General features: G+C 41.0%; 2 protein-coding genes across 7 annotated transcripts in view; one reads left to right on the top strand and one right to left on the bottom strand.

Annotated features, from left to right (window-relative positions):
• The window catches only part of SCYL3 (SCY1 like pseudokinase 3), a 41,159-nt gene extending 36,414 nt beyond the window's left edge, over nucleotides 1-4,745 (top strand). For all 4 annotated transcript variants that reach the window (XM_049633905.1, XM_049633907.1, XM_049633904.1 and 1 more), the window contains 2 exons: nucleotides 3,202-3,896; nucleotides 4,400-4,745. In XM_049633905.1, coding sequence (XP_049489862.1) covers nucleotides 3,202-3,896; nucleotides 4,400-4,459 — 755 coding nt within the window. In that variant the 3' untranslated portion in view covers nucleotides 4,460-4,745. The remainder of the gene's footprint in view (nucleotides 1-3,201; nucleotides 3,897-4,399) is intronic.
• A 296-nt stretch (nucleotides 4,746-5,041) lies between these two features.
• The window catches only part of FIRRM (FIGNL1 interacting regulator of recombination and mitosis), a 44,642-nt gene continuing 22,280 nt past the window's right edge, over nucleotides 5,042-27,403 (bottom strand). For 2 of the 3 annotated variants that reach the window (XM_049633899.1, XM_049633896.1), the window contains 14 exons: nucleotides 25,794-25,942; nucleotides 25,400-25,529; nucleotides 23,681-23,867; nucleotides 22,862-22,944; nucleotides 22,460-22,511; nucleotides 20,969-21,058; nucleotides 15,928-16,113; nucleotides 13,784-13,906; nucleotides 12,655-12,750; nucleotides 10,747-10,860; nucleotides 8,816-8,920; nucleotides 8,092-8,172; nucleotides 7,039-7,158; nucleotides 5,042-5,364 (listed from right to left, as the gene is read on the bottom strand). In XM_049633899.1, coding sequence (XP_049489856.1) covers nucleotides 5,164-5,364; nucleotides 7,039-7,158; nucleotides 8,092-8,172; nucleotides 8,816-8,920; nucleotides 10,747-10,860; nucleotides 12,655-12,750; nucleotides 13,784-13,906; nucleotides 15,928-16,113; nucleotides 20,969-21,058; nucleotides 22,460-22,511; nucleotides 22,862-22,944; nucleotides 23,681-23,867; nucleotides 25,400-25,529; nucleotides 25,794-25,942 — 1,717 coding nt within the window. In that variant the 3' untranslated portion in view covers nucleotides 5,042-5,163. The remainder of the gene's footprint in view (nucleotides 5,365-7,038; nucleotides 7,159-8,091; nucleotides 8,173-8,815; nucleotides 8,921-10,746; nucleotides 10,861-12,654; nucleotides 12,751-13,783; nucleotides 13,907-15,927; nucleotides 16,114-20,968; nucleotides 21,059-22,459; nucleotides 22,512-22,861; nucleotides 22,945-23,680; nucleotides 23,868-25,399; nucleotides 25,530-25,793; nucleotides 25,943-27,403) is intronic. The other variant, XM_049633897.1, reaches the window with a different exon arrangement.

Genomic DNA, 27,403 nt, shown 5'->3' with positions numbered 1-27,403 from the left:
TTAGCCCCTCCCCCCACCCACACCCTGGCAGCAACCCTCAGTTTGTTCTCTGTATTGAAGAGTCTCTTATGGTTTGTCTCCCTCTCTGTTTTTATCTTATTTTTCCTTCCCTTCCCTACGTTCATCTGTTTTATTTCTTAAATTCCACGAGTGGAATCATATGATATTTGCCTTTCTCTGACTTATTTCACTTAGCATACTTTAGTTCCAAAAAGATTTCATTCTTTTGATCGCCGAGTAATATTCCGCTGTATATATTTACTACACCTTCTTTATCCATTCATCAGTCGATAGACATTTAAGACTCTTTCCATACTTTGGCTGTTGTCGATAGCGCTGCTGTAAACATGGAGGTGCATGTGCCCCTTTGAGTCAGCATTTTTGTGTCTTTTGGATAAATAACCTAGTAGTGCAGGTGCTGGATTGTAGGGTGGTTCTATTTTCAGCTTTTTGAGGCACCTCCACACTGGTTTCCAGAGCACTGCACCAGTTTGCGTTCCCACTAGCGGTGCAAGAGGGCTTCCCCTTTCTCCGCATCCTCGCCAACATCTGTTGTTTCCTGAGTTGTTCATTTAGCCATTCTGACAGCGGGGAGGTGGTATCTCCTTGTGGTTCCAGGAGGGTTTTTAAAGCAACGCTGGCTTCCTGGGGTTTTGATAGGTCCAACTCTTCTTGGTGCTGATGAAATAAATCATTGTCAGTCAGGAACTCAAGGGTGACGAAGCTGCTTGCTCACTGACTAGGATATGTTTGGAGCACGTTGAGTGAATGGAGTCTGTGTGGTACCAGGTAGTTTTGTTTTGTTTTTTGTTTTCAAGCAGAGTACACCAAACAGCAAATGAGAGATTTATTTATATTTCATACCAGAGGAATCTGTAGGGGAGGAAGGGTTTTGGGATGCAGTTTTGGGATAAGGCTGGGGGCATCGGTCTCCGAGGGCAGCTTTGTTGCATGTTGAGTCCCCACTCCAATCTGTTTTATTTATTGGATGGAGTTTCCTAATTGTGGACTTTCTATAAACTGTTGACCTATAATCTTAGTAAGAAACCGAAAAGGCACCAAAGTAGAACAGATGAATTTTTTTTTTTTAATTTTTTTTTAACGTTTTACTTATTTTTGAGACAGGGAGAGACAGAGCATGAACAGGGGAGGGTCAGAGAGAGGGAGACACAGAATCCGAAGCAGGCTCCAGGCTCTGAGCTGTCAGCACAGAGCCCGACACGGGGCTCCAACTCACGGACCGCGAGATCATGACCTGAGCCGAAGTCGGCCGCCTAACTGACTGAACCACCCAGGTGCCCCGGGATGAATTTTTATTAAAATAGATTTTTCTAAAGACTTTCAGTGACTTAGCTGAGCTCTTCATCCAAGATGGCTGCCGAGCCCTGGTGACTGCCTGCATTTCATTTTTTGAAGCATTTCAAGTTTATAGTTAAGAGTGGACCTTCTTCTGAACAACATGGGGGAATGCTGGGGAGGAGCATGTCCATAGGAGGGTACCCTTGGACTTTTTTTTTCCTCCTTCTGCTCCCTTGCAGTTCACCTATATGGTCAGACTTAAGAATATGGGAGAATAGTGAGATTTATGAAAAGGGAAGAGAATTGGAGAAGGGAACATTGGTAAGAGACACTGGTAGGCCCTCGCGGGGAGGATGGTAGCAGAAGCAAGCAAGAAGGTGCTGGGCTTGTAGAGGTCAGACCCTGCAGGGCCCGGCAGGCCTCACTGTGATGACTTACCCCAGGCCCTTCCAGGAAGAGGAAGTACTAAGCCAAAAATTTTGCTAGAAACTTTTTGACCAATGTCCACGGTGGAGTATGAACTTTTAGGTAAACTGTTAAAGACTGCATTTTCTGGAAACAATTTTTTTCCCCAATTGGAAGTTGAATGTCTATAGCATAAAATTTACCAATTTTAACTGTATAGTTTTGTAGCATTAAGTATATTCACGTTGGCGTTCTTGTACTCTCGGACTTTTATTCTTAGAATCAATTATGGTTTTAAATCACCAAAGTGTTCAAAAGCCGTTAACTCTTATAAGTAGGTATCCTAAAGGTTCTGTCTAATCCAGCTTCTCAGCTAGCTCTTGAATCCTTTTGAGTCCCTTACCGCCACTTAGACACTCAGCCCGTCCGTAAACACCCGGAGGACAGGCGTTTCTTCAGATATTTGAAGATGCTCTCTTCCTGCAACTTCTCTTTTGTCTGTGTTAAATACACCCATTTCTCTTAACTGTTGCTCACCTACCCTGTTAGAACAAGAAGCAATTTCTTAGCCCTTTTACTTTGGGGAGTTTTTATGTATCTTCATACTGTCCCGTGTACGTCATCGTCTGTAGCCAGCAGGCTCAGATGCGCCAATCTTGGAGAACCCCTCCTCTGGGGTTTTTCTGGCAGCACGTCCAGCAGCGAGAAGCATGTGCAGAGCGATTGTTCCAATACTCTTACACAGACAGGGAGAAATACTCAATTTATGTAGCTTTTCCACTGTTTGGATGAATGTTCTCCTGAGTATTAAGTTTTAAATTCTGAAAATTAAGGGCACCTCGGGAATACTGAGGCTGATTTCTCCTATCACTTTGGACTTTGTAGTCACCTGGGGTCTCATCTGCTTTTCCTGGACTACAGGGTACCTGCCGGCAATTTCTTCGTGACTGGTGAGGAGAGCTGGTGACGGGTCTTCGGTGCAGCATTCTCCAAATTGGGTCCGAGGAGGACAGTTTTGTTAGATGGCAGTAGGTTTTCCGTGAGAGACAGAGTGGCGTGGTTACGTTTGGGAAAGCGTTAGGAGTAGCGTCCGGCCGCGTTGCACCAGACTCCACGGCCTTGCCCACGTTTGAGAGATCTGTTTAAAATGAGGGTGTGTCCGGTTGAGCACATGACACTTTTTTGGGGGTGACACTGCCTGGCTTAGAACCTTTCTCTATCTGTTTATAGACAGTTACGCCAACAAACGTTGAACATCTGGGAAAGGATGGGACGCTCCGCCTGCTGCTTGGTGTGCTTCCCTCAGAGTTCGGGTTAAGCATTTGAGTAACTTAGTTCTGTTACGTTCTGCGGGGATTCTCTTTTGTAGCTACAGTTTAGTAGCCTGGATATTTCTACGAAATGAGAGCCAGACCTTGTGTGCGTGTTAACCTTTTCCTAAATATATGGCTTGCTCTTAACATTTTATGAGGGTAACTTTTGTACTTATGGCCACAGGTGATCAATATTCTCAGCCTATCAAATTCCCCATGAACGGACTCTCCGATGTGAAAAGTACCTCAGGAGACCGTGAAAACTTCTCATCAAGTTCTAAGAAGTCTGAGGAGTGGCCCGACTGGAGCGAGCCGGAGGAGCCTGCAAACAAAGCTGTCAGCATACAGATTGGTCCCGCGGAACCCCGCGATGCCTCCACGTCCCCGCTCCCTAACTTGAACACGGAGGAGGCGTCATGGGATGACTTTGAGCCCAGCAGCTTAGACAGTGAAACAAACGCGGGAGGAGGAGTCCCCGCTGTGAGACCTGGGGCAGCAGGGGGACCTGAGCCCATTCCTGCCTCGTTTTCACTCACTGAAGAGCCCAAGCCTTCAAAACCCGGCCTGTGCCAGAAGGCCGGTCTTGCGCCAAGCGGGGATGACCCGGGCCACACCGAGCCCCCAAAAGTGTCACCAGAAGGACGCCTTAAGGTTCCGTCCGAACTGGGTTTAGGAGAGGAGTTTACCATTCAAGTGAAAAAGAAGCCAGTACGAGATCCAGAGTTGGACTGGTTTGCGGATATGATCCCAGAAATTAAGCCTTCGGCTGCTATTCTCATTTTGCCTGAACTGAGGACAGAAATGATGGTTTCCGGCGAGGATGACGTCCCACCAGTGATGCAGTTTTCCTCGAAATTCGCTGCAGCAGACCTTACCGAGGTGAGGATCGGTAAATCGCGTCGCTAGCGTCAGGGTGTCCTCATCCGTGCCGGTTGCCCGGTCTCGTTTGTCACGCCTGCCGTTTTCCCAGGGAGGGAAGCAACTGACGCGCACAGCTGCTTAAAATGAGGATACGGGCAGTTCCCGTACCCGAGGGCTTTCCTTCCCCAGAAGGATGTAGCGTGCTCAGCAAAGTGTTTAACTGGCCACTGGTTATGACCAGGATAACCTCTTTATGGGGAGAGGGATTAAGCCAAGAATAGGGTGTCTTCAGATTGATTTTGGATTGATACGGTCCTCGGGAGGTTACCTTACAAAGCTGCGGCTTTATGATTCTGGAACCAAAGCGAGCCTCCCCTCGGCTTCCTGTTCACAGGGAGGGAGGGAGTGTACTGAGCACGAGGAAGTCTGTCCTGGCGTCGAAAGGCAAGCGTTAGGCTTCTTTCGATTCAGAAATGACTGGTTTCAGCAGGCTGCCCTTGGTTTGCTTTATCTTGCTGCAGGGAGAGTCCGAAGGCTGGGGAGACGAAGGGGAGCTGAACTGGGAAGATCACAACTGGTGACGACGGGCGGAACTTTAGGGCAAAGGATTTCTTTAAAAAATCCAACTAATACCTCAAAAGCGGGCTCTGCAGACCGGAAAACCCAGAAGCACCGTTTTCCCCGCCTGTGCCAACTGAAGCGTGAGCCCCCGAGTGGCGGCGCCCGGGCACCGGTCCTGTGGAGGGGCCTGGGCACGTCTGCCTGAGGCCAGTTTCTGTGAAGGGCAAGCAGCCGTGGAAAGGTTGAATTTACTGCTTGTTTTCCAGGACAATTCCAGAGGTAAAGAAAATAAATACAAAAATTCAAGCTGGTTAGCTTAATTCTGTGCCATTTCTTTAACAAAAGAGTAATAAGCTTTACTACGAGATACAACTTACTGAAAAAGTTTTAGCTATAAAGTATATAAATGATTTTAGATTGCTGAGGTTTCCTTAGGCAGCTTATTTATTTGTTTACAGATGTACGAGTGAGGGGCCCTGTGGGGACCTGGGCAGTTCCTGACTGTTCCACATGTATCACGTTGTACCAAAGCTCTTCATGAGAAACCTCCCCCCTCGACCTGTTCTCTAAATAAATGTCCAATAAAGACTATTTTCACTAGATTCAACTTTACAAAAGTTGTTTTATATGTGCTAGAAAACGCAGAGTTCCATCAGTGCATTCATTTACAAAACACAGAGCAGGCTGACAAAGATGATTCGGAGGTTGGGGGGGGTCGGTCCATTCAGGGGCCACCTGAGAGTACAAGTCGTTTTAGCCTATCCATCCTTTCTTGGAGCATCTCCAGTTTCACTACAAGCCAGTCCGGAGCAGGAGACTTCTGGAGTAACAGTTCCACCGCCTCCAAGGCCACGGATGCTGCCTGTAGTGCTGACCCGCACTCTTCTTCCGCAGGGAGCTCACGACGGGCTCTTTTTGCGCAAGGCTGGCAAATGAGAATAAGCTGCGATAAGTAATGCCATGATACCCATCTCAAAGATGATAAAGAACTTTCTTTCTGGGGTTCTGAACTGTGAAGTTTTATGTGCAAATTTTATTTAGTCATTGGTTCACCAGGGGAGGAGGGAACCACCACCCCTGCAATCACCTAGAAAACTCTGGGAAGGCATTTCTGGTTAGTTCCACTAACATCAGGGCCCAAGGAAACTAAGAGAAACGCCTGCCTCATCCAGTCATTTCCAGTGAGTTTCTTTGGGATTATCTTGCAATCTGTCCTGACAAAAAAGCCCCAAGTATGAATTTTCTAAATGGTTCCAGTTTACTTTTTAATGCTAAGTTTATAAATGAGGAGAGCTGTGGTCTTTTGGAAACTTTTACGGCCAATTCCAGAAACTGTCAGGCTTTTAGCATCACCGCACTGGGGTGGGAACTGGGGCTGAGCCACCTTTTGTGATCACGGCCTTCCTAAGGAAGGTCATAATAAATTCGAGAGAGAAAAAAAAAAAAAAACATGCACAAGCAGGGGAAGGGCAGAGAGAGAATCCCAAGCAAACTCCGTAAGTCAGTGCAGAGCCCAATGTGGGGCCTGAACTCACAAACCATGAGGTCATGACCTGAGCCAAAACCAAGAGTCGGACACCCAACTGAGTCATCCAGGGCCCCATGGTCATAATAAATTCTTGAGGGCTTATTTACACTGATATGTAACTTTCAGGCTTGAAATCTGTAAAACTAAGTCTTTCCTGAAGACTAGTTATAAACAAACTTTTCTTTTTACAAAAGTTATAACTAAACTCACCAGAATATCGTTCATTTGGACTGTGATTCTATATACATGTGTATATCAGTGCTCAAAACAATATTCTGAATATCCTTAGGGGTATCAGATTTCTGCCTTTTAATAGGTAGATGTGATTTCTAGACACTGCCCAGAATTATCCGGCTGGGTTGATGAATGAAGCAAGGGATCAGCCTAAGCATCTTGGAAGGTGAGTTCATTGGTTTTCCGTGGTTCAGAAACTACTGTTTGTCACTTCACTGATAACAAATACAGAACTTTCCCAAAAGTTACTACAAACAATTGAAAGTCCTGTTGAAAGAGCAGGGACAGTATGATGTTAAAACTTATTTGCAAGGGTGCCTGGGAGGCTAAATTTGGTTATATGTCCGACTCTTGGTTTCGGCTCAGGTCACGATCTCACAGTTCATGGGTTCAAACCCCACACCAGGCTCTGTGCTGACAATGTGGAGCCTGCTAGGAAAGAAGAAATGTGATTTTTTAAAGAGCAGCTACTGTAAAACAGAATTTTACATTTCTAGATCTATTTGATTATATTTTAAAAATGCTTATTTTTGAGAGAGAGAGCGCTTGAGTGGGAGAGGGACAGAGAGAGAGAAGGAGACATAGGATCTAAAGCAGTCTCCAGGCTCTGAGCTGTCAGCACAGAGCCAATGGGGGCTCGAACCCACAAACTGTGAGATCATGACTTGAGCCAAAGTTGGTCGCTTAACACCGACTAAGCCACCCAGGTGCCCCGATGTGATTATATTTTGATATTCAATAGGAGGCCAGGAACCATCCTGGTTTTTTTTTTTCACTTTTATCAGTAAGAAGGGCAGAATTTCTCTTAAAGCTTGACCCATACTATAAAGTCCATACCTGTAAAGACGACCGCTTTGCTTCTTCTACAGCGATGTTAGCAAAGCGTTCCCAGAAAATGGCTTTTTCCTGTTTCACACGTTCCACCCTGGCAGCCGCGGTTTCATCTACAAACCCAGTCTGCCACAAATCGTGAAAAATCAAGTAAACACCAAGCATTCTCTAACAGACAGAAAATGCTGTGATATTCAGAAAATGAGAAGACGCCGTGCATGTGTGTGTAAGCACCCAGTATTAAACTATTCTGGCTTAGCCTGTGAGCTGGGCAGGTTTTGGAAGGTGGACTCATCTGTAAATGCACCACCTTCGTGTAATTTGGATAAAATCACTCTCCTATTGTTCTCCTTCCCCACAGAAAAGCCAAAGTGTCTTCTTTCCAGGAAAAACTGATAGTCTGCGAACCTTCATTGTACAGGGTGAGAAACTGGTAAAAACAACATGTACACACATACTTCACCAGCTGATGTGTGAGGTATACGTGCGTATAAACAGCCACATGGCCCCCGTTTAATAATGGGCGTGGTACAAAAAAAATCAGTAGTTGAGCATAATGCACTTTCTCTGGTCTTCGAAATCTGTGGCTTAATGTCCTGCTAGTGTTGCAATTAGCCCCTTATGCCCCAGAACTGCCCCCACAGAAGTTCCAAGGTGTGCACAGACATGGGAGCCAAATGACTCAACAGTTGGGTTCTAACTATTAAAAACAGCTTTAGCAATGTCACAGTTTGGAAAACTAGGTCTTTTGTTGGCGCAGGAAAGCCACGTAAAATTCTACGTAAATGAGAGGAGTAAACGCGGCCTCTCAGGCCCCCAGTTCTCCATGCGTATCTGGGAGGGTAACGTTCGGGGCCCCTCGGTCCTCTCACTGCCTGAACTCACAGCGACTCCGCCCGGTCTCTGACCTGTCATCTGGCCCCGGCTGTTTAACTTGTGTCCCCTGTGTGCTGAGCGCTATGAACAATTTAAGAAGATACTTAAGTCGGTTACAATCATACAATTTTAAAAAATGACAAAATACGTGATCCCACTATTTTGATCTACATAAATAAATACCTTCTCCAGAAAGGATACAACTTTGTTCTTGGTTTCTTCGGAACTGAGACACTGTGGGACTATCTCTTCATGATTTGTTCCCTATCAAAAGATTGATAAACGAGATCGATTTTAATGTATTTCAACAACTTGCAAAGACAAATACATGAGTTTTAAGAGCAACTTAAGAATGCATTTTAAAAGAAAACTATCCGAGGACACTCAGAAGACCGTCAGCTCACAGTCCCTTCAGGGCGCCTCAGGACGACGCAGTGTTCTGCACGGGCACGGCACTGTGAGCTTTAGTCACCTCTGCCCGGTCTCTGGGCCCCTTATGAGCACAGGCGTGACTGCACAGCGACAGGCAAGAAGGCTCACCTTCTCCATGGACCTGAGCTCGCGGGGCTCTGTGTTTATCTCCCTAACTCCTACGATAGTTTGAGATGAAACGTGTTACTCATTTCAAACTCAAAAATACTGTCTGGAAGACAGTGTCCGAGTTAGTAGGCCTGGTCTGAATGCTCGGTTCTGGTTGTTACCACCCTTGACCTTAGGAAAGTCCCTTCATTTCTCTATGCTTCATTTTTAGATCCTGTAAAATAGATCGTTAGCAATACTTCCTCCAGCAGAAAATTTTAATGACCAAGATCAAAAGTAGCTCAATAAATGTTTCTAGAACGTTTTAAAATATTGCAAATATTAAACTGTTTTGGAGGTCATTCTGATAGGCTGGTCTTATAATTACCTGGGCAAACTGAGTAAACGCCTCTAACGTATGTTGTTCTAGTATCCAGTTCCCGTCAGCTAACAGTAAGGCAAAAACAGAAGATAGGTTGGGCAGAATTTTGTCCTACAAAGAGAACCAAACCTTATTAGAGGAAAATCTCACTAGAGTACATTCACTCTTCTTTATTTATTTTGAGAGAGAGCACGAGTGAGCAGGGGAAGGGTAGAAGGGAGGGGAGAGAGAGAATCCCAAGCAGGCTCCACGCTGTCAGCAGGAAGCCCGATGAACCGTGAGATCCACGAACCGTGAGATCATGACCTGAGCCAAAATCAAGAGTCAGACACTTAACCAACTGCACCATCCAGGCGCTCCAACATTCACTATTCTTAATGTCAGGTTTCCCCAATTCTGTCCCCGTGAGCACACACTAATCCACGTTAGGTCAGGTCACTCCTTTGTTCAAATGCTTCCAACGGCTTCTCATTTCCTTCGGAGTAAAGGCTGAAGTCCTTACAATGGCCCGGAAAGCCCCACTACCGGTGTGTTAGCTCTACTGGCTTCCCTCCATGTATCAGACGTGCTCTCAAGAGGGATCAGGCTTACGATTTCCCCCACGTGCAGGACGCTTCCCCCAGATACCTGCATGGCTTGCTCTCTCAGCTTCAGGATTCTACTCACAGCTCACCTCGGTGAGGACGCCACTGCCAATAACCCGTTTAAAACTGTACCACATACACATTCTCTCCTTCCCACCCTTGCTTGCTTTCTCTCCAGAGAAACACTATTTCATATGCTACGTCACTCCTTCTTAGTTGCCTTCCGACAGGCTGAGGGTGGATATTTATTAGTTTGTTCATTAATGAATCCCCAGTGATTAAAACAGCACCTGACACACAGCAAAAACTCAGCAATATTTTTCTTGAATAAAATGTCATCTCCTGGCTTTAAAGGCTCTTATACGCTGATGAATCCACCAAATTTTTCAGGCCTTTGCTCCGGGGAATATATAATTTCTGCTAATAAACCATTTGTTCCACATCTGGGCCCATCAGGGTGCATAGCTATTCATGAATGAGACAGTATTTCGGAATTTATCTTCTGCTAAAAAGAAGACAGCTCGAATGCAAAGATCTTTGGATACTTCTGTCCAGAGTTTAAAAGAAGCTGTCAACATCTACCTTTCTTTCATGAAACATAACCTTGTGTGGTGAAAACAGTATGATACCATTTACTTGTGAGCAAATAAGAGCCCTTTAGAAACTAGCCAGTTAAATGTTTCTATTGCAAAGATTTTAATATCTACTGAGATAACATCCATCATATTTTTGCTCCAATTACATGACAAGGTTGTCATCACCCATGGACGTGAAAAAAGCCAACTATCTAGACTGACCACAGTAATAAGGAAGGCAAAATTCAGTTCAGGAGGTTGTATCTGGAAATTAAGTAGTATATTGTCAGACCCCTGCAGTATAATTTATAAGTAAATATCCATTTGCCAATTATATATACTTTGCAACATTTTCAAAAACACTGTCTTAACAAACAAGTTCTTTTTCATGGATATAAAACCCAGAGTATATACAGTTTGATAAATTACCCAATTTCCTCATTATATACTATTCCCTAGAAGACATAAATGTCTGCCTTCCTCAGAGACATTGTGTACTAAAGGCCAACTGGAATGAGACTCTCAGGCTACCGCCAACTCTAAATTATTTGTATGTCAAAATGTATTTTTCTAAAAAGAAAAAAACTTACAATGAGTTCTATTTTGACAAAGTCATCCTCTCTTCACAAAATACATCCCCCCCCCCAACTTTCACTGTCAACAATCCACAGAATTTCAGACAGAAATCAGAAGCCTGAAAACTTTACTAATTCTTACAGAGATTTTGTTAACAAAAGAATTAAAGGAATTTGGGGAACAAAAGCATGAAGAATATTACCTGGATAGCTTGAGGTATAAAAAAATTTCCCAGAGAAGATACAAAATCGAGCACTGCCAAACAAACATGGTCAGGAGGCTCTAATTTAAGCAGTGAGGTCTGCAAAGTTACTACCTAAAGTGGCAAAGACCAAAGAACAGTTAGAAATGAAAACAAGTATTTTGTAGAGACCTAATGAGTAAGATTTTGATGGATGTGTGGAAGGGAAAACACAACAAAACCCAAAACAGCTGAACACTCAACAAAGCCTACACTTCACAAGTGGAATTTGAAGAAAACAAACAAATGCCTGACCCAATTATTACAGTATTCATCCTCCCAACTGCTGTTAAAAAAAAAAAAAAGTATCTTCCTGAAAAACTACCTACCAGTGCTCTCCTTTCAAATCCTTAATAGTTGTTCTGTATTATAAATTACAGTGACGGAAATTCATTATTTAAAGCAGGGATCGGCAAACTTTCTATGAAGGGCCAGGTGGTAAATACTTTAGGCTTTGTAGGTAGTATGTTCCCTGCTGCATACTCTGTTTTTTTTTTTGTTTTTTAGTTTTTATTTTACAAACCTTTAAAAATGTAAAAATCATCCTTAGCTCTTGTCCTATAAACAGGAAGGGAGAACCTAGCCAGGAAGCCATAGTTTGCCAATCCCTGGTTTAAAGGAACACAGAAATAAAGTCTCCTATAAAAGAAGCAACACCTAAATGAACAATTTACTTATGCTGAAATTTTAGAACTTTAGTTATGTGGGTTTTTTAAAGGTAGACACAATTCTATCAAAATTATCCATATGATTTTTCAAAAAAGATTATTAGAAACTTCAGAATCCACAAAGTCTGAGTCAATGATTTTACTGTATTCTCATTCTCTGTAATTTAGTTAATCCATGTTATGCATATAGAATTTGTAATTTATTTACTATAATACATATATACATATATTTAATACATATACATAGGTACATATATACACATATACATATTATGCATATATAAATATGTAATTTTTTTATAAATATGTAATTTAAAACTGCACCTCATTAGTATGTATTTGTTAATGCCAAGTTGTGAATGTGCACAACCACTAACCAAGCTACTAAAAACAAAGTGTTAGTAGTTCTGCTTTCCAGCATATACGGACCTGTGATAAGGTATTATTCCTTCCATCCTCCTCCAAGGAATGATTAGTTTTACCTCGTAACTGTTTATTTCTTAATGTGCCTGTAAGCTTAAGCCAACTCTCGATTTGGGGGATCAGTTCTGTCCAAGATGGACTAATTCCAAAGCCTCTGGAATCGTTTCAGAGAAGACGGAGGCCGTTTGCCGTCTCCTCCCTGTATCGGCTTACAAACACCAAAGGCAGGCAGTGACTAGGCAGCATCAAAAGGATCCCCCCCGACAGTGACCTCGTCCTGCCGGCTCCAGCCATGCAGGCTGGGGGCCAGAGAGAAAATTCAGTAGTCCTTTACGTCAGAATCACGCTTTCCAAGAGACCGTGAAGACGGTCCCTAAGTCCACATTGCTTATATTCCGCACTCCCACAGCTGCTGAAATACATTTGAGCACGGTATGCATGCAAAGTTCACACATGAGCTATGACTCCTGGCCTCAGGGATGTTCTGGGGCAGTTAAAGCTTGGACTATTTGGCATCAGGGAGATAGGGAAGAACAGATATGGGCTGAGCCAACAGCCTGTATCCTAACCATACTCTACTGGATGAGTGAAAGAAACGAGGGGACTGCCCTAAGATAAAGCAAACCTGTGACGTTTACATTCAGTCCAGCAGGAAAGGGGGAACAAGCAAACTGAGCAACAAATCGCTAAAAAGGGCTGTTTCTACAAAGCTATTTTAGGTCATACCAGTTCAATAATTTCCTCAGCAAAGTATCAACAGTTTGTTCACTGTCCTTACCTGACTTATCAGATGAGGATCTAGAGTTTGAACGAAAAATCCCAACAGTGAAAGTAAAAGGCTAAGTGTCTGCTGAACATAAGGTTGACCTGTTACCTTAAATAAGAAACACAAAATAATTTTGGTGAAAATTTTCAATTACATGAAAATAGCTACCTTTTAATGAACATTTATTATACACTAGGCAATATGCTAAGTGTTTTATATTACCTCACATATACCTTATAACTCTACGAAGTAGCTCTTACTACCCTCACTTTACCAAAAAATAAGAAAAAGGGGCAGAGAGGTTAAATAATTTGCTCAAGATCCCATGACCAGAAATTCCATTTCTCTTCTCTGTAACTGTGGTTTCTATCATGATATGGTAAGCTAGATCACCAGCAGAGAGATCCTCAATGAATATTTACTGAATGATTTGTGAGGATTGGGGGAAAGCACTTCCTGAAGTTAAAATACTAAAGAAGGGAAATTTAACCATACGTAAATTTTAATGATAAAACATTATCTGCAAAACCATTTCTATTATTTACCAAAAGTGTGAATGTTGCCTTCAGCTTCCAGCAGCTGGCACTACTCAAAGAAACCAAATGTCCTATTTAGATTTTTAAACTTTATAAATGTCATTTGGAAACCACAATAATCTGTGGGACACCCATCATCCCAATTCTAGCCTGTCACCTGGCCTCTGCCATCGCTGGGGAAGAGGAACACAAAGCAGCCATAGCCATCCACTTGTCCCTGCCGCCTTTAGGCCAGGTCACTCTCCACTGCCCAAAAGATTTCATGGAAGACCCCAGAACCACAGAAACAGGCTATACTAACCCAACAGAGAAGAGAAACAATACCAAGAAGGGTTTGATTTTTTTTAATAGGGTCCAAATGGTCATGAAAATAGTAAGCTGGACTGTCAGTCACTCTACTAGGCTCTAGTTTTACTAGTGGAATCATGTGACACTCAAAAAGAACTGGTTGAAAGAGCACAAATAGGTATTTTAAGTTCTGACTGCAAGTTCTATCAAGCACCTAAAGAAATTACATACACTTCACTCCACACGGAAATTTTGGTGCTATTCTTTTTTCAGTATTTTATTTGTTCTCCGGAGAAATTATCAGCTGCTTTCCTTACCAGCATAGTGTTTAAAAATGCCCAAAGCTGACTCCCGATTTCCAGAATTGCAGTCTGCTGTGCAATATCCAAAGCTTCACTAGCAGAATTACACACAGCAAGCAAAGCAGAAAGCAGTGTGTTCTGTAAGTGGAGACAGAGGGAAAGAACTGAGGTTAGATCCCACTCTAAAGGAGCCGAGGCCCCAGAGGTTATGGGTAACTTGTACCTCTGCATAAAAACCCGTGGCCAATGTGTATTCTAAGACCCAATGCCATCTTTTCAGCTACTTCATTAATACATTTTATTAAAAATAATTTTCCTTATAGACAAACATCTGCTTGATTTTCTACATATTGTTTTTCCTTTTAGGTTAAAATTTAATATCAAAATGGAAAAAGCATTGTATTTTAATACAATGATACAGACTATCCATATAATCAAGCTAATTTTATAATATTCATCAACTACAGATTCTATTTTTTTCACATGATGCACCTAGCAATCTTTTACCATTACTAGATTTATAAAAATCTATTTATAAAAATCTATTTATAAAAATCTATTTATAAAAATGGTAAAATCTAGTAATCTATTGCTGTTGTTTCACAATTAATCTTTAAAATTCCTCAACAACACTCTGCATTTAATAAACAAATACAATACATGAGAAGTACACTATCTAGAACTTGAAACTAAAAACCGTCTTATCTGGATCTGCTCGTATCTATATATGGAATCTCTCTCTCTGGACAGGAGTGCAGTGGGCTGCACGTAATGATTAGTAACAATGCCTTTAACCCATTATACTTCAACAACATTTAAGTTTGAAGGATTAGCGCACAGCTTTTTATTTAAGATTTACCTATTTCCTTCTACAAATAAGCATGTAAAATGACCTGCTGAAATAAAGTTTTGGTCAGGGCAAAGATATATTCAAGTTTAGAAAACAGGTGCATTATTTTGCCTACTCCAAAAAATTTTTTATCTTCAACTGCAAAAATCAGTGCACAATAAATGTAAAACCTGAACAATCTAAGCTACTCCTGTGTATTTCAAAGTTATCTCAAAATAAATGCAAATAAAAACTTGTATTTCCTTTAATATGTGTATATGTTTTAAATTATCCTGATAATTTAAAAAATTATTTTTAATAAAATTTTATTTTATTAAAATTATTTTTTAATAAAATGTATTAATGAAGTAGCTGAAAAGATGGCACTGGGTCTTAGAATACAAATTTGACACAGGTTTTTACGCAGAGTTAGAAGTTATTCATAACCTCTGGGGCCTCAGCTCCTTTAGACTTCATTATCATCAAGTGCCATGGATAGAACAGAGCGTCAGAACACTTACACTCAGTGTGGAGATCTAAGCCTTGAAAAAACCCTGACCTCGTAATTTAAAATTGCAAATAGACCCCCAGCCCCTTGAATATCCTGTCCCCATCCCTGCTTGATTTTTCTCCACTTATCCCAAACTAATCTAAAACATTTACAAATATATTCATTACTTATTTTACTGTCCACAGCTGAGCTAGAGTACAAGTTCATGAGAACAGGAATTTTTGTTTTGTTCCCTATTCTATCCCCAATGCCTAGAACAGTGCTTGGCACACAAGAGTGTCCAAAATATGCTTGCTGGATGAAATAAATGAGGAGAAAATGATACTAAACTGGAAAACTGAACCACATGTAGTATAGTCAATTTTTCAATCAATTTTAAAAAATCATGTAGTTTTTACTTCTTCTAGATGAACTTCTTTTACGTTTCATTAAGAGGGAACATAAAGCTCCTAAGAACTACATAAAGACTCAGAATAGGTGTGTCTAAAACGGGGGCTGCATTTTGTCAAACAGAAGAGTCATGTCTGCCTAATCTAATGATGTGTCAGCAAAATCACTGCAAATAAAATATTTCATACTGAGTTTCATCTTGGTCCAGTGTGTCTTAAACTGCAGACCCTCAGCCCCCAATGTAATTTACATCAAGATGGAGTAAGTTTCTCACAGACCCCTTTACAATGTAGAATCTGAAAGCTTGCTAGTTTCTAACCTGAGGGCAGAGACTGTATCCTTCTTATTAACAACCCATCACTAGTACCTTAAGTAGTGCTCAATAAACAGTTACTAAATGAACCAAATCAATCAAAATTCTTTTCTTACCAGAGAGTCAAGCTCTCCCAAAGTACGACTATTGCTTAGCCACTCCGTACACCGTGCAATGCCTACTCCGACGACCTCTTGTGCGGCTTGTTTCCTAAGCTCGGCAGGTAACGCCTGGAAGGAAATATATTGCCACAGAGACAGATTTTCTGCTTCTCTGGGGGAAAATTTCTGGATGAACTCCACCTGAAAAAAATTGAAGAGTCACAGAAGACGATCTGATGAATGGATACACAAAAGCGGAGAACTGGCTCCCATGGTTTATGTTTTTAAAAAGCTTTTAACTGACAAGGACCAGACCAAGGTAAATGACACGAACATGCATTATTGTATTTGCTGTTGTTGCATTTGTTTGCAAATGCAAAACGCAGTTTAAGTGGAACATGATATGTAGGCACTGAGAGATGTTAAAAATAATCAATTTCATTATTAGTAAGGTAGCTATTTTATCCTACCCAGTAAGTCTATTATTTTCCTAAGAACATGTGTGCTCGTGACCTTGTTAAGTCAAAAGTAATATTCCAAGGTATGCCAAAAGAGGGATTCGGCCAACCCTGGCGGCTTACTGTTATCTCAGCTGATTGGAACAAAGGACCTACAGAAAGAAGCAAAGCTCATCGGTTCGATTTTCCACTAGGCTAGTTGGCTTTGCTCTCAGAGGACACACAGAATTTGTTCCACAAACGTAAGCCACCAGTTCAGAATCATGTGGCTAGCAAATCCATTCTACCACTGAAATAATTCAAAGCCTTTGCCAAGTTAACAGAAAAACAGCACTAGTTTGTTAAAAATGAGGCATCAGCAGACTAGCTAAAAACAGAACACAAACATTAAAAAACAAAAAGTTAAAATAACAGTTTCCAGTGCAAAAACCGCAAAAATGGTGCACTGATTTTCTAAATTAAATATAACCTAGGAAGTATATTAATGTAATTTTTTAAGAATAATTCAATTTGTAGTATCTCAAATCTACTTGATGAAAACTTCCTATATTAAAAAAAAACCCTACCGTGTTAAATTTGACAGAGTAATTTTCTCACATTGTGTATTACATTTATATTTGGATTTTGTTTGCAGACAATATTTAGCTGTCAAAACAAGGGAGAAATTGTATGGCTATCTTCTGGGACAGCTGATAAAGCCAGAAAAATGGACCCTCTGATGAGCTATGTGTCTATCATAATAAGCAGCTTTATTCATGAAACCAAACTGCATCAGGAGGGCCAAGAGAAATGTGCCAACTGATAGACATCAGCTGAACATGACCTTTCTTTATAATAAAATCCAGTGACTGAATGAACTAGTTCCCTTGCCAAAATAGAAAATACAAATAGTAATGCCCTGGACAACATAAAAGGGTAGGTGTTGACAAAATTTATTACATAGAAAAAGTGATTTATTTACTATTTTGAGTTTGAAAACCCCAGTCTCAATACAATTTTAAATATTCAGGGGCACTGGGGTGGCTCAGTCAGTTAAGTGTCTGACTCTTGATTTCAGCTCAGGTCATGATCTTGTGGTTGTGGGTTTGAGCCCCACATTGGGCTCTGCACTGACAATGTGGAACCTGCTTGGGATTCATTCTCTCTCTCTCTCTCCCCCCCCCCCCCTTTCTCTGCCCCTCCCCCATGCTCTCTCTCTCTTTCCCAAAATAAATAAATAAAACTTAAAAAAATATATTTAAAACTGCCAGTGCTAACAACAGTTCATAAGGAGTGAAGCAGAAGTGAATAATTTGCAGAGACTTAGGACCTTCCCTTGTTAAAATTGAGAAGAGAGGAAAAGTACAACAGTGGGCTTAAAATGCAAATACTGACACTACTTTTTTTCTTTTCAGAGTACTTTTTATTTTAGATAAAAATGGCAACACAACTACCAGTCTACTTAAACCAGGTATATTAAATCCTTTCCTCTCAGTAACCTTGTACTTTTGCTCGTTTCTATAAAACAGAAATATTATTAACAGTTACACACTGAAAGAGATAATAGGATATCAATAATTACTCTCCATACTGAAACAGAAACACATTTTAATCTCCCTAGTTACTGGCAGTTCCCCCCAAATTATTGCCACACTTTTTTTTTTTTTAAGTAAAACATCACTGAACTGGGATCAACTATTTTCACTATGTTAATGCTGCACCACTAATACAAAATCTAGGTTTTTATTTCACCTTTTAAAAAGATACCATCCTGTGTGCAAACAGTAATTACTTCCAGCTTCGCTGCTTGTCTCTCCTTTTCCCCAGCGCGTGCTCTCCCCCCTTCACCCCTGTCCCAGCCGCCCTTCCTCCCCCATCCTTTAGCCTATGTCACAAATGCCTCCATCTCCAACAGCTTCCCCTATTCCCCCGTTCCCACCCATACCTCCCCACAAATGATCTTCTAAGCTATGAACACCCAACAAAACCCGATTTGTGCCACTTTTGGTACACCTTACGTAGCACCTTTCACCATGAGCACTTTAATAAATTTGTAGTTTCTACCAGATTTTATGTTCTTTCTGGTATCATGATATATAGCACAGTGGTTTCCAAGTTTTTTCTTTTAAACAAAGCACTACTAAAAATTAATGGAGAGCTTTACACACCTCAACAAGAAAAGCAGATTTCACAGCTACAGGGACAAGGAGGCAGACCGGCACCCTGTGAACAGGAAGCCCCGGAACAGCCGCCTGCAGAAGAGCTGAGACAGGAGCCGGGGCCGGGGTGATACAAGCACAGCTTTTGGATGGAGTAAGACGGACCTGGCACAGATCCCGGCCCAGCCGTTTGTCATGGTGAGTTTCCCTGAGCTACTGTGTCTTCACGTGCAGAATGAACGTTAACAGCACGGATCCCACCCACAGGCTGCCGCGGGAACTCCAAGAACTGAAGTGCCCAGAACGCAGCCCAGTCCATCTCAAAGAAGGCCCGTTCCCTCCCTCCTTCCTTCAGGAGGAGGGATCACGTCCTCAGGGAAAAGGAGAAAGAGCAGAGCCTGGCAGAAGAAGGAACACTTGTGAAGTGTTCCCTTCGAGCAGCTCGCGTTCCGAATCTCAAGTCTCAGCTCTATCTAACTAGTACCTCAGTTTTAGGATTAGCTAAATGCCACGGACTGTCAGACAAGAATTCAAATTCAGACATGTCCCTTTAAATTTAAGCACAGTAAGCTGACGAGGAAACCAGTATTTTTGATAACCGAGGGAAAAAGTTAAAAGTAACCTCTCAAATATTCCTAACTTCCAAATCTGATAGCCTCAATTATTTGGAAAAACTTAGACAATTGAGGAGTGTCTAAGAAGTCTCTAAACATTAACTAGAGTTTATTTACAACCACGTTTCTAGACCTCACTTAGATCATTCATCCTGAGTTGTAGTATTCTACAAGTTAAAATTTCACAACAACTCTGGGAAAAGGACAATTTTATTCCCATTTAATAAATGAGAAAACTGAGGTTAAACGGACCCTCGGGAAGGGCTTCCCAGTTCACGGGGCCCCTGTGAAGAACAGTGTCCCAGAAACCAAGAGAAGACCCCTGAGAGGGGAATAAAAGGGATTAAAATCTGAAGGGACGTGGAGCAGATGACTCTTTGGGGGTTTTGGAAAGGAGAAGAGCAACACTTCTGTGTTTTCTAGAAGGCTAGCAGGTGGGCCTGGTGTGCTTTCGGCATCGGCACCACCTGCAAGGAAGGGGGCTAGGAGGCCAGCACGGCTCCTCTGGTGCCTGTCCAGCTTCTCTCGGGCAGGAAAGGAGACACAGACTTGAGGCAAATACTCTATTCAGAAACGACTCCCAATATTTACTGAGCACCCTTCTAAGCACGGCACTATGCTAAGTGTTTTGCCTGTATTACATCTGGGTCGTTACAAAATTTTTCAAAATAGTTAACACGTATCCGCCATTCTATAGACAGGGAAAGAGGTTTGGAAAGGATGCTGTGCCCAAGGTCACAGTTAGACAGGATTCAAACCCCCTTCACTGACCTAGTGGTTCCCAAGCTCGTATCCATGTCAGAATCATGTAGGAATTCCAACGACAGTAATAACACAAATGCCTGGGCCTCACTGTACTGCCTCCACTCTGCACCCACCCCATTCACAGGAGAAGGTCCAGGAGCCTAGATGTTTCAAAAAGCCCTAAGCAGCTCCTGAAACAGCTGCAAAGCGCTAGTCCAAGGGACTGCACTGGCCGACACAGGTGTCCGTAGCCAGAGACTCTCCTTTATTGTGGCAAAGCTGGCTTTCCTCACAAGAGCAATCAACTAAAGCTCATCGTACTTTCCATTTTCCCAAAAAAGTTCAGCTTATTTGCCGTAAAAAATAAGAGACATCATTAAGGGCATACAGATATTCTCGGTCTTCACAATAAATTAAAAGGGGAAGAAGGGCATATAGAACTTTCTCATGTCAATATCTTAAATGGCTGAGAAACAAGGGGAAAGATATATTTCGGGAAGACAATGACTGTCTGTAACTTGCAGCAAAGACAGCGACAAAGGTTCTCTCCTGACCAAACTTAAGTCAGGCTCTTCTTCCAAGCCTCTTCTCAACTCGTCTTCCATCTGGGATTGTGTCCATCCCTGGGCTTGCAGCATCCAGGTTTAGCAAGAATTCTGCTAAGTCCTTTTAGAAAGCATCCTCAGCCTTGATATTTTATCACCTTGGTCTGTGTTTAGCAAGAATCACCACTTCCTCTCAGCAGTTTTCACCTCCTGACCTACACCTTGCTCCCTGAATACGAATCCCTCCCAGTCTGTGCTGTATTCAGACTCGAGCCCAGTTCTACACTGAGGCCTCTTTTTCCCTATAGCAACAATCCCAAAATAAAATCCACTTTTATCACTTTGACTACACTGGATGGCTCTGATTTTTCTTTAACAACATCAAAATCTAAACCCACCTAAAAGCGATGAGCAAAGCAATCAATACATTAAAAATTTATACTCAGATCATGTCAACATTCAAATGTACCATAAATGGGGCAATGGGAAGCTTTCAGAGAGTCTGAATCCAATTCTCAGCAGCTACCCAAAGACAGTGACTAAGATCATATCCTTGCCTGCTGGGGTGGGGCCATGAAGAAAAAGAGCCGCCTGAATAGTATCGATAGGTTGGTGAGCTGGTAACATTCTCCAGGACAAGATTTTATCTGGGAAAAGACAGGAGAGGAGAGTAGACTTAAAATCATAGTTTTTACAAGCTTTCATATGCCCAAATATTAGCAGCAGCTCTTTTGGAATATAAGATTATAAATAATTCAGATTTTTTATTTAGAGCTTTTCTTAAATAAGTTGTTTTTCTTTCATTAACCTAGATTATTTTTATGAGAAAAGGGTTTTGACACCGTATTTAAAAACAACCCTTTGGTGTTGATCACTGGATGTTATATGTAAGTGACGAATCACTAAACTCTACTCCTGAAAATATTACGCCACATGCTAGCTAACTAGAATTTAAATAAAAATCTGAAGGAAAAATAAAGAAAAATAAAAACAACCCTTTGGGATTTCTATTTTGAATCACTATTTTGATGATAACTTGATATGTTAATCCCCTACTCAATGACAGTTCATGGAATTTTGTAAGATCTAAGCACAACAGTGCAGAGACAGGTATAACTCTAAGACAGAAGCTCCATTAAAAGATTTTATAAGATCAATGTTCCGGCAATCAATTCCTATCATAATGTACTAGAGCTTTCATTTTATTTGAAAAATAATATACATAACATAAAAACTACTATGGATCTGCTTAGTACAAGATGTGCTAAGGATTCAGAAGTGGGTAAGTGCTCCAGACCGCTAGCCATGGAGACATACAGACCAGCTGTTCAGGTCACTGGACCTCACTGGATTTAGTCTACAACATCTTTCAACAGTAAACTAAGAAATATATGGCATAATAGCTACCAAGAAATGAAAGACACATGGACCCACATAAGATCTTTATCACAGGTCAGGGACAAAAAACCCAAAATAACAAATCATGACCATATCATATGGAATATATCAAACATCTCAAAATCTGAAAACAAAAAAAGATCAACACTGAAAAGATTAAATCATCACTACATCATTTTCTCTTTATATCTGTTCACAAAGCATGATTTCTTTCCCAAAAGGCATAAGTTTCTGTCACATTAGTTCCTCTCAAATCATTCTGACCGAGAGACAATAAAATCAAGAGGCACCTTGTCTAAGTTATATTAAAGGGAGAAAGAAAAGAATAACTCTCAGTAAGCAACATTACAACTATATTTTCGACTTTGCATTCAATTTTAAATTTATTCTCAGTTAACCTGGTCTTTCTTTCTCAGACCAATTAATGAAATCCTGTAGGATTTTGAAAATATGAGACAATTTCCGCAGTTTTACTGTTTCTGATACATCTTTCTCAATAACGTCAGAATTAAAGCACAGCAAAGAAACTGCCAAAACAATTTAGATAATCAAACTATTTCTCCTTTTGATATTCACATTCTTTAAGACTATAGTATCCTTAAAGGAACTGCATGGAAAGTAGGTGTTTTAGACCTTGTACTTCTCCTCACCAGATGAGCCACTATGGTGACATGGTGTGCACAGAGTTCAGCAGTCCCATACCTGTGATTTAAGAGAAGACAATCTTTATGAAATAATTCATACAATTATTCAGAAAAGCAAGGAGATGAACTTCTAAAAAGCACTAAATATTCTAACCTGCAATTTTATCCATGGCCAAGGAACAGCACAATATACAAAACTACCTAGGCAACAGTTATCTATCGGCTTGAACCGCAGAAACAAAAATGGGAACCTAGTTCCTAATTCGTGCTATGCTATGAAATCAAACCATTTTGGGCAGCTGGTAAAGCGTTATTGAGACAGAAATTTTCTTTAAGCTTACATTATAACATCATTTACTCTCAGTTACTACTATAAATCAATCCAAAAACCAAAAAAATACATCGTACCGTGAAAGGAAGCACCATGTATCCATAGCTAACAAAGAGGTGATCAGATTAGCACTAAGCACAGCATTCAACAGAGCAACATCCTAATGAAAAACAGAAAGTTCATGATAAATTATTACTATTACATTTCTCAAAATAAAACAACAAAACGCCATCACAATCCAAGTAACAACAGATCCTCAATGGGAAGGTTCAACTCTCTAGTATCTGAAAGAACCTATAGCACCATTGCCTCAACGTTGATGAGCACCTACTGTATGTTAAGCATTATGCTGGGCTATGGAGATTCCAAAGTGATTTAAAATGTGTTTACTCAATCATTAGGATCCACAAAGATTCTAGTGCTAGATATTAACCACTGTAAAACATCTTAAAGGATACTGATCCTTATGTAAATCCTAAGAATTTCTTCCCCACAATTGTCTCAACATCTTTTCTAATTTAATTCCGTTAAAGAAAATCAACATTATGCCTAAGATCTACAGACTTGGTACTACAATCTACTACTTACTTCTCCTTCTCTTTATGGAACAGAATTAGGTAAAGTCCGAACATTTTTTCTCTTTTCACTCCATATTTCCGTATCTTGCCACCTAAAATGTTTTCTCAAATGTTCTGGCTGACCATTACATCTGAATACCACAGGGCTCTAGGATTACCACTTCCTAAGACACAACTGAATTATAGGGTGAAATGTGCAAAGTCAGAGAATGACATCTGAAAACATTAACTGTTCCTTTCTTCTGCATATAAATCAAAACTTCAGTGAAAAGAAAGTAGAGGGTAGTCTCAGTGTAGCCCAGCAGATAGCAAACTTACCAGCTCAGGAAACAGTGAGGGATGAAGGGAAGCGACAAATGTGCACAGATGAACACAAACATGCTGATACAAGGTGACAGCAACCTCCGCTTGCCCTTTACTCTTTACTCCTTGTAGGTGAACAGGGAGAGAGAGTTCACCAGAACACTGCTCAAAACTGTAGAAAATGGCTTTGAATAGAGATACCCTGCAGGGACATTGAGAGCACTGAACGTTATGAACATTTTAATAATTAGCAGGTATAATAATAATATGACATAAGGAGGGTTATTTTAGCAAAGCAAAATGTCTCAAGAGGTATGTATCAACAACAGTTTCCACTGTGTGTGAATACATAACCATAAAAACCAAATATAATCATTGTTTGACAAATTTCTTTTTTTTTTTATAATGTTTATTTATTTTTGAGACAGAGAGAGACAGAGCATGAACAGGGGAGGGTCAGAGAGAGAGGGAGACACAGAATTTGAAACAGGCTCCAGGCTGAGCCGTCAGCACAGAGCCCAACGCGGGGTTTGAACTCACAGACCGCGAAATCATGACCTGAGCTGAAGTCGGACACTTAACTGACTGAGCCACCCAGGTGCCCCTGTTCGACAAATTTCTTAAAGGAAAAGAATTTTCTGTACCTTTTTTTCTTTTTTTTTCTAACCAAATGTTTATCGTAGTACTGAACTACACAAAGTCACAGACAAAAGTCATCAAAGAACCTGAAATTTAAATATGGATTAGATACTCTATATAAAATAGAAAATAGGTATAAGAAAGGGGTCATTCTGAGGCGCCTGGGTGGCTCAGTCAGGTATGCATCCGACTTCGGCTCAGGTCATGATCTTGTGGTTTGTGAGTTCGAGCCCCGTGTCAGACTCTGTGCTGACAGCTCAGAGCCTGGAGCCTGCTTCGGATTCTGTGTCTCCCTCTCTCTCTGCCCCTCCCTCACTCACACTCTGTCTCTTGCTCTCTCAAAAATATATAAACATTAAAATAAAAAGATAGAGGGGTCATTGTAAGATTGAAATGGTTTAAGAAATCTTCATAGAGGATTTAAATAACAAGTTAGAAATAGGCAAAATATAAACAGGCAGAGAAGACAAAGCACGAGGAAAAGGCAGGCAGGAGTAACCAGCATGACTAGAGCAAGCAAGCGACAGGACGAGCAGCAAAAATGGGTGATGGCGGCAGAATGCGATGGACTTAAGATGCAAAGCTAAGCGGTTCCGCCATCACGCTTTTGTTTTTGAGGAGAACAGGAGGCTCACAGTTGGGCGTCAGGGGGACTAACCGGGTGGGTGGCACGTGGCACGCGGCACGGGCTAGAGGAGAGGGCAGACATTACAGTAGGTATAACCCAGGGAGTAAGACTACTGCCTGGCGGTGGCAAGGGGGACAAATACGCGTGAAATCTCCCGGGAGGGAACTTACAGCATAGAGCATTCTGTTTCTCAGAGCTCAGTTTTAAATGTTAGTAAACGCATCTGCCCAATTACTCTCAGCGTTTATAACACTGAGTATTAGACAAAACCTTCTAAAACACTGCAAATATTTTTAGCATCTGTTACAGGTTTATATATTTTGAATCTATATTTATAAGTAGCAATATAGATGAGGTCTACACAGGAGTAATTAACTGGAAGACCTTAACTTCAAATTCATTCCCAATGGCGGACATTCGAAACCCTCTCTAGCATGACCGAACATCACCACCACTGTGTCAGCTACCTGGTTTTCGCTTCCAGGAGCTGGCGTTCTGTGCACCACAGGGCCTGCACATCCTCGGGCTGAGAGGGCAGCTTGTCCATGACGACAACCAGCAGAAGACACTGCGGGAACTGCAGTTCACATGGCAGCTCTCACACGTGATAAGAACACATTCGTTACGTTACAACCAATTGGTAAAAACATAATCTACGTAATTTCAACAGAAATCTGATCGTGATGTGTAAAGGAAGGTAGAGGCATAATTGTTTTCTTGGAACATATTTTTCACTTAAAAAAAAATAGAAGGAATTTTAAATAAAATTTTTAAAAGGGATGATTGATTATGTAAGGGAAATAACCCTATCTCTAACATGCAATTACTGAAGGGTTTAAAATTAAATGTTTTGAAGCTTACCTAACTTACTATCCAAAACCACCTGCACGAAAGGTTGAAATGTGAGAAGCTGACTGATGAGCGGATCCAGTGTAACTAGGAAAGTCCCTGCTATTTCCTCCTGTTGTGCTTTAGAAATCCTGGCAGCATAGAGGCTTGGAGGAAACTTGCTGGAAAGGCAGGGAAAAAATGCATCCATTAATAGGTCTCTTCTAATTTTAGGTAGACATAAGTATTGTAAATTCATCTTCTAGCAGTGAAAATATAGAAAAAATAAGTAGCATGTATTTTATAACAAAATTCAAGGTACTAAATTGATACCACAATTGTATGAGGACCTCCAAACTAAGTAACATGACTATAATTCCACAAAATTAAGTTTTATAACCTTATAGAAATCTTTGGTATTGTTTTGATGCATTTTAATACCATTTTGACAGCAGTGCCCTTAAAAAAAAGACCATGAAAATATGAATTATCAAATAACCAGTAAAAACATTACATACAGAAAGGTATTTCTGATAAATACTGGCTTACACACTTCTATTAAAAGCTGTTTTAAAATAACGCAGAATGCTGAATTTACTAGGAAATAATGCTCAGAAACAAGGGCTTTGTGAGAATTAAATGGTATACTAGTCCTGAAGGAAGATGCAAAGACTTTTTCATGGAAGATGTTTCAGGAGGTACAGTTAAAACGAAACTTCAGCCAAACTTATGTGAAATAAGATGTGTATTCAGTACTTTCTGCCATGTTATTTTAATTGTGGCAAACTTGAGGGTACTTGAGAAAACCCTGTCTAGCAGGAGATGACAGCATTTGAAGGGATGCACTTAAGACACACATTTGAGGCCTTTGAAGTGTGAGGGAAAAAGCAACAGTCTGTCAATTATTAGTTGCTTGAGTTTGGCTCATTCATTTGACCTCCTTGAACCTCAGTTTCTTCATTTGTGGTGTTGATTCAGAGTGGCTGTGAAGATTAAATTATAAGTAAGGTGAAAGATATACATAAATAAAAGGTAATGAAACTCCACAGACTTGAACTATAGCTACTAAGCATCAAAGCAAGTACTTGTTTTTCAATCAAAAATTTTTTTTAATGTTTACTTATTTTGAGAGAGAGAGAGAGACAGAGACAGAGAGAGAGAGAGATTGTAAGTAGGGGAGAGACAGAGAGAGAGGGAGACACAGAATCTGAAGCAGGCTCCAGGCTCTGAGCTGTCAGCACAGAGCCTGATGCGGGGCTTGAACTCACGAACTGCCTGACCTGAGCTGAAGTCGGATGCTTAACTGACTGAACCTCCCAAGTGCCCCTCAATCAAATGGTGTATTTTTAAATTGATTTATGTGACAGCTGTTTATTAAATGCCTGTGTATACGCTCCATGCACTGTTCCAGAAGCAGGTAACACAGTGGTAAACAGAACGTACCAGATCACTGCCTTTACAAAGTTCACATGCTAACGAAGGGGGGCAGTTAGCAAACAAGGAAGCAAGTAAATCCATAATATAACAAATATTAATCATTTGAAGGTTTGTACAGCAAAGTCCCATGATCTCCTTAATGTCTTATCACTCACTTTGACTATGGTATGGACGACAGACTAGAGGGAGGCAAGGGAGGAGGGAGA

Source organism: Panthera uncia, chromosome F1, assembly GCF_023721935.1.
Source record: "Panthera uncia isolate 11264 chromosome F1, Puncia_PCG_1.0, whole genome shotgun sequence".
Classification (NCBI taxonomy): Eukaryota; Metazoa; Chordata; class Mammalia; order Carnivora; family Felidae; genus Panthera; species Panthera uncia.
Note: the sequence above shows the minus strand (reverse complement) of the source record. Positions and strands in the feature narration are given on the sequence as shown.